Source organism: Onthophagus taurus, chromosome 3, assembly GCF_036711975.1.
Source record: "Onthophagus taurus isolate NC chromosome 3, IU_Otau_3.0, whole genome shotgun sequence".
In the NCBI taxonomy this organism is placed as follows: domain Eukaryota; kingdom Metazoa; phylum Arthropoda; class Insecta; order Coleoptera; family Scarabaeidae; genus Onthophagus; species Onthophagus taurus.
In genome coordinates this window covers 22,655,874-22,666,626 of record NC_091968.1, presented here as the reverse complement: position 1 = coordinate 22,666,626, position 10,753 = coordinate 22,655,874, and the positions used below count along the sequence as shown (strand labels likewise).

The following is a 10,753-nucleotide window of genomic DNA, read 5'->3' as shown; positions in this document are numbered from 1 at the left end:
TTAATGAAGTTTACTTAAGTTTTGACAGCAGTGTTGCCAAATTTACAACTTTATACGTATATGTATTATTTCCCAGATTGCGATTCCGATAAATCACCTCAGACCGACATTGAGATGACCAGAACCATACTACCAAGATCAGTTTGCATGTTGTCTTTTGTAGAAGTTGCTATCAGTTGGTTTGTTCTAGTTTTAGGTCTAGTGTTAGTTCTAATGACAGTGTTAGATAGCTCTAGTTAGCACTGTCACTAGACGGCTAAAACATTCAAAAAAACTCCACCATTCGCAGGATTAGTATCTCTTTTAGGTCTTGGACACTGCTAATAATAATCAAGTTCAACACCAATAGGACTTTTTTCATTGAACACAACTTTATTTACATTTAATTATTCCTGCGTAATGTATCCCGATTCCACCAGCGTCTGTTTTATAATTGACTCTGGTATCTATGTTTTTTGTTATAAATATAGATTCTAAATTTTTTCTATTTAGTGTATTTCCACTAGTTGATAATACTTTTGGGTTATCAAAATTAAAAGTATGGTGTTCTTGTTTACTATGATTATTAAAGTATCCTCTTTCTAATGCAATAAGCCGTTTTGAAAAATCGCTTTTAGTTTTTGAGAAATGATCAACAATTTTTTCAAACTTTGCAATTTTCGCCGATTAAGTTTTAAAAATTCGTATAAAATCCATTTCCTGGAATATGAGTATGAAAATTTTCCAAAGTGTTAATAAAAGTGTCCTCTTTCCAATGAACCAACCCGTTTTGAAAAATAACTTTTGGTTTTTGAGAAAATAATATTTGAAGTTTTGATAAAATTTTCGATGTTCAATTTTCATCGATAATTTTTAAAATTCGCTATAAAATTAATCTCTTAAAGGATCCTTGTGGAAATATCACCAATTATTAATTAAAGTGTCCTCTTTTTAATGCAACAAGTCGTTTTGAAAAATCACCTTTAGTTTTTGAAAAAAAAATTTTTGAAGTGATCGAAAATTTTTGCGAATTTTGCAATTTTCGCCGATTGCTTTAAAAATTCTTATAAAATGCATTTCTTGGAATATGGGTATGAAAATTTTCCAAAGTGTTAATAAGAGTATCCTCTTTCCAATGAACCAACCCGGTTTGAAAAATAACTTTTAGTTTTTGAGAAAATAATATTTGAAGTTTTGATAAAATTTTAGATGTTCAATTTTCATCTATAATTTTCAAAATTCGCTATAAAATTCATTTCTTGAAGGATCCTTGTGGAAATATCACCAATTATTAATTAAAGTGTCCTCTTTTTAATGCAACAAGCCGTTTTGAAAAATCGCTTTTAGTTTTTGGGAAATAAATTTTTGAAATGATCGAAAATTTTTGCGTTTGTGTTTTAAGATATCTTCGTTACACTCGTCATGGATTACTTACAAGGGAAGTATCAGAACTGTCCCTCACCGATTTTGTTGAAATTTGGTACAGCGATAGTATGGCCAAAAATAAGGTTTACGTATTTTTTTACACGTGCTAATAAAGCCTCTGGGGCGAGTTATAAGCCCCTTACCGCATAGAGTGCCATATATGGGACGGTTTATGTTTGCGTGTGATTTTTACGTACAAACGTGTTTCTTACAGTTAATTCAATTCGTGACATATTTGGGACACTCGCTTCCAAGTTTTACGAGTCAAACCGTCATTTGTCTTTAATAAGATCTAGGAGGCATTGCAATTTTTGTAGCACCAAACAATTGAAAGCGAGTTTTTATAAAAACTGAATGTTTAGTTCATTGTAAACAGTGAAAGAAAGTAATTTATCGCGCTGTAATAAATATTAGATCAAAGGTAAGTATCTATTGAATGAATTGGTAGCTTCATACTCCATATTTTGGGTATAATTTTTCAGTTAGAGTTATTAGTAGACGCGTGCCATATATGGGACAATTTACGATAATAGCAATTTTTTTTTGTCTTTTATATTATTTTTTTAGATGGATTCAAGTCTATTTTATGGTACTAAACGTGTGTTAGTACCGAATGGAGATGAAAGTGAAGACGAAAATCTGTCTGATGATGATTCTCCTCAAAATTTCAACTGTAAGGTTCATGTGCCCAGAAGTTTTGAAAAACCTCTGAATTTAGAAGAAGAACAATGGGATAGTGAAGACGATTTGCCCCTAATAAATATACTGGTTCGTAGAAATAATACCAGGCGAGATAGAAAAAATATCCAATGGTCTGAAGCCTTTTTGAATGTACCTGCAGAATCTACACTTTTCAACGGTAATCAAGATTTGCCGGAAGAAATAATAAACATGGAAGAGCCTTATGATTTCTTCAAATACCTTCTCACAACGGAGATGGTAAAGTATATTACAGAAGAATCAAATTTATACTCAGTTCAGTGTAGACCGGAGAAACCAGCAAATATAACACCACAAGAAATTTGTGGATTTTTAGGTATTTCTATTTATATGTCTATTATACAGTTGCCTTCTACAAGAAGCTATTGGAAATCTTCAATGGCTATTCCTGCAATTTGTGACGTTATGTCTTGCAACAGATTTGAAGAAATCAAAAAATTTCTTCATTTCAACGACAACAATAATCAAGTAAATCAAGGAGAACGACATGATAAATTATACAAAATTCGACCTTTTCTTTCTAAAGTTAGGGAAAGATTGCTTACTATTCCCAAAGAAGAACATATGGCCGTAGATGAGCAAATCATACCTACAAAAGCTAGATCCCATCTTAAACAATATAACCCTAAGAAACCCCACAAGTGGGGTTACAAAGTATTCGTTCTAAGCGGTGTATCGGGATTTAGTTATGATTTCGATATTTACGCAGGAGCGACTGAATTACCACCAAATCAACCAGATCTCGGAATGAGCAGCAATGTTGTCGTAAATCTATCGCAAACGATACCTAGAAACCAGAATTATAAGTTATTTTTCGACAACTGGTTTACAAGTATAGACCTACTCATATACTTGTCAAAACGTGGTATCTTACCTCTTGGTACAGTTAGAAGAAATCGAGTACCGAACTGTAATCTGCCTCCAGATAATGTTCTGAAGAAGAAGGGAAGGGGTACCATAATCGAAAAAGTTGCAAATGTAGATGGCGTAGACATATCACTTGTCGCTTGGTATGACAATAAGGTAGTCACCACCATATCAACCTATGTCGGAAGTCAAAACGTGTCTGAAGTTCAAAGATTTTGTCGAAAACAGAGAAATTATATAAATATACCACGCCCGAGAAGTGTAAGCATTTACAACTCCTACATGGGAGGAGTTGATCTCTTGGACTCCATGCTAGGCTACTACCGAATACATATTAGATCCAAAAAATGGTATTTGAGAATTTTCTTTCATTTCATAGATCTAATATGTGTAAATGCTTGGCTTTTATGGAGAAGGAGATTTGTTGATTCAGAAATGTACATGCCACTTTCTGAATTCAAACTAGGAATAGCTGAAGTGCTAACAAAATCAAGTACAATTCCCAAAAAGCGCGGCAGACCAAGCAATCATTTGCAGCCTAAACTGGATCTAAAAAAAAAGAAATACCCGTTCTCAGAAATTCCGGCTCAACACGTTCGCAGGGACAATCTAAATCACCTACCAAAATGGACTTCTGATGAACGCCAACGGTGTAAATATCCAGAATGTACAGGAAAATCCTTTGTAATGTGCACAAAATGTAATGTTCACCTTTGTTTCAATAAAGATCGAAATTGTTTTTTAAATTTTCATGTAGAATAAATTTAGTTCTAAAATGTTATATTTCTTATAATGCAATTAAAATCAAATATTATAGTAAATGTCTTGTTATTAGTTTTTGCTTATACTTCAAATCGTCCCATATATGGCACATAAAGCTTTTTTTGAAATACTTTGAAAAAAAACCAATTGTATATATATTTTCAATGGTTTGTAAAATTCTGAGTAGGTGAGTAGTGTAATAGATTTTTTAAAATTAAATCTAAAAAATCATGCAGTAAGGGGTTATAAGGGTTGGAAATCGGGGCGAAATATACAGTGCTAGCGTAAAGTAACCCCCCCCCCCCCTGTTTAACTTCTGAACAGATTGAGATATCAATATGAACAAAAAAACCTCAGTTTCTATATTTTATCAGCACAAATATTTTCTTATGGAAAATTTTGGTATCACTTTTAGTTTTTCCGAAAAATGGAACAGCTTTGTTTTTTTAAATGGAACACCCAGTATATTATGGTATCTTTCGAAAGAATAAAACAATACGAATTCAACGATACCTCACAATCAAATATCGGTTTATTAGTTTTTTACATAAAAATTAAACAAAATGCGGAATTTCGCCGGAAAAACCAACGTATCTTCGTTGACTACCTGTCGAGATACAATGGGCCAGATAAATGGTGGACGGTCAGTTAAAGGTCGGTCTACGCTCGGATTAAGCAGGGTTAAAATCAGCAATTCTTTTAGAATGTTTTTATGAAACAATCAATACAAGAAAAGGATAAAAAGAAAGTTCTTTTTAAAACTTCTAAGAAAAAATGGTCACAACAACAATTTTAAAGTTTGTAGGTACTTTGAAATTTTGTATTTAAGGCAGCATGCAAATATTTTCCTTCATTTCTATCTTTGAATTCTACCCGACCAAGTATAACCAAAGAAAGGCGAGATCAAAATGGCTAGAAAGAGTTTAGAGCACAATATCGAAGCAATTTTAATATTCGCTCGTGCTGACAGAAATCTACATGAAACAGAGCGACAATTTAAGGAACGATTTCCTGAACATCCAATTAGTCGAAAATATTTAAGAGAGCTTGTGAATAAGTTTTTGGAAACTGGAAGCGTCGAAGACCGCAAAAGAACTGGTCGTCAGATATTAACAGACGTATTTAATGTGCCCATGATGTCGTCTGCTGCTATCGCATCAACGTGTGATGTGTTAAATATTTTCGCGTCGTTGTTGGACGACGTGGAAATATTTAAAGATGAATAAATATCACCCATTTTAAATAAAAATGCTTCATGAATTAACAGAAGATGACCCTGATATAGAAGAACAGAATTTTGTGAGCTAATGACAAATATGGTTGAACGAAATCGATTATACTTGAAACATATTTGTTTCAGTGATGAATGTACTTTCTTTTTGGGTGGAAAATTGCATCGGCGTGATGTTAATCCACATGAATATCGTGACGTTATCACTCAATTTCATTAGAAAGTAAATGTTTTTTTTTCAAGACTTTTGCAAATTGTACAACAGAATTCTGACGATTTTGAAATGGAACTAGTGTTTCATCAAGACGGAGCACCTCCACATTATGCGCCAATGGTACGAAATTATTTTGATAAAAATTTTAATGGACAACAAGATCACCAGATCTGACACCTTTAGACTTCTTTTTATGGGGTTATCTAAAATCCAAGGTATATGAAATTCCGTTGGGTAGTATTGAGGATTTAAAACAAAAAATTATTGACGTCTGCCAAAATATTGATCACATGTTAAGCCGTGTGAGAGAGGAAACACTACAAAGATGGTACCACTGCCTAGAAGTTCAACGTAATCATATCGAACAATTTACTTAATAGTTGATTCTTAATAAATAAAAAATTCTGTTATTATTCAATAACAACACGAAGCAAATTTTTCAACCGTTACCTATACTAGCAAAATCTTTAATAAGAAAATTTCATTTCTTATATTGACTTTTTTTCTTTATAAATATTTTTTTATAAAATATGATTAATTCATAAATTTAATATACTTCCAATCAACTTTTATTTCATTTCTAAAAAAAATAAGTAATTGAACTTGCAATTTTAAATCCGTCTTAGCTCGAGCGTATACCGACCGTTAACCTACCGTCCACCATTTACCTGGCCGATTGCATTTCGACAGGTAGTCGACGAAGATACGTTGGTTTTTCCGGAAAAATTCCGCATTTTGTTTAATTTTTATGCGAAAAACTAATAAACCGATATTTGATTGTGAGGTACCGTTGGATTCGTATTGTTTTCATCTTTCGGAAGATACCATAATATACTGGGTGTTCCATTTAAAAAAACAAAGTTGATCTATTTTCCGGAAAAACTAAAAGTGATGGCAAAATTTTCCATAAGAAAATATTTGTGCTGATAAAATATAGAAACTGACGTTTTTTTGTTCATAGTGATATCTCAATTTGTTCGGAAGTTAAACAGGGGGGGGTTACTTTACGCTAGCACTGTATATATTCGCTTATAGGCTGAAAACGAAAGTAGCTATCGAAATGTGGTAAACGTAAACTGATATTCTTTTTCAAAGAGCTTTCCATTGATGTATCACACATATATCTGAGGGCTTCAGGGGGTAAATTACCCCTAGTTTTTTGGAATATTTTAAAAACTACCCTGTCGATTTTGGCGATATTATGTGTCCTTATAGTACGTTTAAGAATAGCAATGACGTGTTTTTTCTTATTTGCCTCTGACCATCCCCTGCAAAGTTACGGGGTATGATAGATAAGCCCTTTGCTTAAGAGGATAACCTATTAGCGAAAACAACGAATACCATTTTATTCAGTCATCGTTTGAAATTTTTGTATGTTTGTTACATCAAAATTTCTATTTTTTTATATAGTTTTTAGTGATGCATTTAGTTTTTTCAAAAAATGTCGCGTAACGTTTCTAAAATCACGTTTTAAAAAATTTTTAAAAACGGAATGCATCACCAGGTAGTGAAATGTAAAGTAAATCATATTTAAAGAGTTCAATTTTTTTATTAAATGCAGCAAATTTAAATAAAATGGGTTTAAAACGTTTAGTCGGTTTTGATTGCTTTCGGAGTATAAATACGGCAACATCGCAAATATTGCTCCGTCCCAAACATTGCCCGAGACATAGTGGAGCTATACGAGCTATACCGAGCTCGGTAACCGAGACGTCGGCGTCGGCGTAGTGTCTCCCAAGAAAAACAAACCTGAAGCAATTAATATTTTCGGATAGATCAAAAAATTTTTATATCACTAATTTAAATTTAAACATTTAATTTACGTAGAATGCAAAACAATGTTTAAGTGTGGCAATAAATTTTTAATAATGAGAATATTTGCACAATTATCTGATCATATACTATTAGATTAATTATTAAAATAAATACAAAATAAATATGAAAAGAATATCACCAAAGGTATATTTTAAAATAAATAATACAACATAAATAATAAAAAAATAAATTAACTCATAAAAAACAAAAAATTTTGTTAATAAACAATTTATGCATTTTTTCAAAAATTTTCTGATATAAGGACACTAAAATTTGACATCGTAAAGAGAAAAGCAATCTCTATCAAATGAGCGTAAGAAAAGGGTACAATGCTATTTAAAAAAATTCAAGTGTTATTCGTTGCTCATTTGTTTTCTGAAATATAAACAATTGAATGTTGTCCTATTATGGCAAATAAAATATTAAACAACTTTTGTATAAAATGGTTTTTTATAAAGTCAACATTTACCGAGATATATACTATATTCCATAAATAATGGGCACCCTGTATAAAAATATATGTGGTTCTGTAAGTGGTGGCATAATTTCAACCACATATACTGCTAGAGCAAAAATTATGACAACTAGTGTAAACATTTTTAATCTTTAAATACAGGGTTATTTATTAGCTCACCATTAAACTTTGACATATGATAGCTAATCCAATTATCAAAGAACATATGTCCTATTTCAATTATTTACGAAATTATAACACTTTAAAGTTTTCTGCAGCGAATTTATTAATAGTCAGTAAAATCAAACATTCAACAAAAACAAACTTGTCATTGTAATATGTCAGTTTGCTGTAAGGTTTAATTATTACATACAAGAAGAAACTCAAAATCTACGCTTATAGCACTGAAGAGTATGCTGATATAATTTTCATGTATGGTTTTTGCAATTGAAATGCTCGACAATCAGTACCAGAATATCAAGAAAGATTTCCACAGCGTTATTTGCCATATTATTCAGTTTTTAGCGATTCTTTCAGAAGACTTCGAGAAACAGGTAATCCTATTCGACAGCATGTATTTAATGTAGAGGACGAAGAAGCTGTAATTAATGCTGTTATTGATAATCCTTATATCACCACTCGAAGAATAGCACACAACATACATGTAAGTCAAATATTGCACCGCCAAGTCCTTCATCCGTATCGTAAACAGAACGTTGAAGCTCTACAGCCAGGAGATAATCAGCAACGGTTAGCATTTTGTGAATGGTTATTGCAGTAACATGCCCAAAATAATCACTTCATTTCAAATGTTCTCTGGACAGATGAATCATGTTTTACACGAGATGGTATAAATAATTACTATAATGAACATATCTGGGCATTACAAAATCCGCATGCGATTAGACCAAGAAAATTTCAACGTTTCAGCATCAACGTTTGGGGTGGAATATTTAACAATTTACTAAGTTTGCATGTACTCGATGGACGTTTGAACGCTGTAAATTACAGATTTTTTTGAACAATACATTTTTTGATTTACTTAAAGATATACCTCTTAATGTAATTCAAAATATGTGGTACCAGCACAATGGTGCCCACCTCATCGCGGAAGAGTAGTTGTCGAGTGGTTAAAACAATATTTTCCAAATAAGTGGATTGGTAATAATGTTCCATTTGCTTGGCCACTTAGATCCCCCAACCTTAATCCATTGGATTTCTACTTATGGGGTCATATGAAACAAATTGTGTATCAAGTGGAAATTAACACACGAGAACAGTTATTAAACAGAATACAAATGGTTGCTACTGAAACAAGAAATCAACCAGACATTTGAATTCGGCTGAAGAACTCTTTAATTCATCATTGTGAAGCATGTATTCGTCCTTCAGAAGGAGGCTATTCTGAACAATATGTAACAATTGGAACAATTGTAATATTTATGTGTTTTAAAAAAATGTAGCAGTTAATTATAATATAAAAATTAAAACTTTAAAGTGTTATAATTTCGTAAATAATTAAAAGGACATATGTTCATTAACATTTTTTTTTTGTAATTGGATTAGCTATCATACGACAAAGTTTGATGGTGAGCTGATAAATCACCCTGTATAAATCAATAAATGGCTAAGGTATAGATTACCTTCAATAATTTCAATGATTTGTCATATACAGGTAAAATTTGGTATGCTGTGTAATTTTATAATGAGAAATCTGATAAGATCGGCATCGACCAACATTCCTTTTTGAAGAAAATATATAATTTTAACTAACAATCGATAATAATGAAATATTAGTAATAACAGCTATGTTCCAAAAAACGGCCCCGACTCGTATTCAAATGCATTCAACTAAAGAATAAAATCAACGTCGCTGATTGTCGGGGAATTACCCGACAATCGGACAGTCCTAGTCGCCATCGGCCTGGCGCGCCAGCCAGATCGAGTACACATGGAGCGGTGTTGCCGCATTAGTCGTGTTCACGAGCGAATCTCGTTTCGAATTTTTCGCCAGCTAGGTAGGCCTCTTAAGAATAATGTGATAAACTGTTACACTGTTGAACAATATTTTGAAGAAAAGCATAAATTAGATGTAAATTAAGATTTACGCAGTAAAATAAACCCTATACGACATTTAGGGGTGGCTGGGGTTAACTACCCTAACCACCCCAAAAATTAAATTTTTTTGCGAAAAAATCGATTTTGGTGCAATTTACGACGATGATTTTTATACGTTGGGTAGTACTTTTGAAAGAACTTAAAAGGGTTAGAAGTTTGGGGTAGAAAATATATTTTCGCTAATAATTTTCATAATCCTACAGAAAACGTTTTTTATCCTTACTCTATTTAAATAACACAAACGTTAGTGTAGTTATATAAATATTTATTAATAATAAGTTAAAAAGTAACTGACAAAGAAATGGTTGACTATTACAAATTGTATTCTACATTATTAATTTAATTTCTTTCTTTTTACTTTTTTTATTCAATGTATTGTTGGCAATAATGAAAATCATGGAAAGAATGTTTTAATCACAACGATTGTTTACACCATGCACAAGTTATAACAGCTATTTCTCCACAGATATCGCACGTAGGTTTTTCATTGGAAAAACAAACCTCCACGAGATTTTTAACTGTTCTGGTCTCTCCTCTATATATCCAGACGCAAGCCACGCGTATTTAAAAACATTAATAAATCGTGGGGAAGACAACTGGTTATGCGTTAGGGATTGCAATTTTAAAATATTATCTCGCTGATGCAAATTGACATCGTACTGATAGAGAATAATTTGATCAGAAAATCTTCTAAGGAAATTATTCCATATTCTAAAACCAAATACATCCAGGGGTTGAATTTGACCTGTTGGCAGTGGCCACTCCAAGAATCCAGTAATAGTAATGATTTGGGTCCGGTGTTTGGGAAATAGACATTTTGTAGCCAATTTTTCATATGAGCAGAAGTCAGTTTACCAGACTTTGATGCCAAAACGAATATGTTATCTGCTTTGAACATTGTATTTATTACCCTCGGTCCAAACGTACCAGAGGATTCTAACAATGTAGAATGCAATTTGTAATATTTAACCATTTTTTTTCAGTTGCTTTTTAACTCATTATTAATAAATATTTATATAATTATCCTAACTTTTGTGTTATTTAAATAGAATAAGGATAAAAAAGCTTTTTCTGTAGGAGTATGAAAGTTATTAGCGAAAATATATTTTCTACCCCAAACTTCTAACCCTTGTAAGTTCTTACAATAGTACTACCTAACGTATAAAAA

The 10,753-nt window shown here is 32.0% G+C and overlaps 1 protein-coding gene across 1 annotated transcript; it reads left to right on the top strand.

Moving 5' to 3' along the window:
- The first annotated feature begins 1,349 nt into the window (after window positions 1-1,349).
- On the top strand, window positions 1,350-4,036 carry LOC139429524 (piggyBac transposable element-derived protein 3-like). Its single transcript, XM_071195297.1, has 3 exons — window positions 1,350-1,493; window positions 1,972-2,889; window positions 3,941-4,036. Exons 1-3 carry the CDS (start codon window positions 1,350-1,352, stop codon window positions 4,034-4,036), a joined length of 1,158 nt encoding a protein of 385 aa, XP_071051398.1.
- Window positions 4,037-10,753: the final 6,717 nt, after the last annotated feature.

Excerpts from the sequence above, each read along its gene's own strand:
- LOC139429524 (XM_071195297.1), top strand. The coding sequence starts at position 1,350 with ATGATCGAAAATTTTTGCGTTTGTGTTTTAAGATATCTTCGTTACACT. Across the intron at positions 1,494-1,971 it reads TGGCCAAAAATAAGGTTTAC|ATGGATTCAAGTCTATTTTA; the intron begins GTATTTTTTTAC and ends TTATTTTTTTAG. Across the intron at positions 2,890-3,940 it reads GAATGAGCAGCAATGTTGTC|GTGAGTAGTGTAATAGATTT; the intron begins GTAAATCTATCG and ends AATTCTGAGTAG.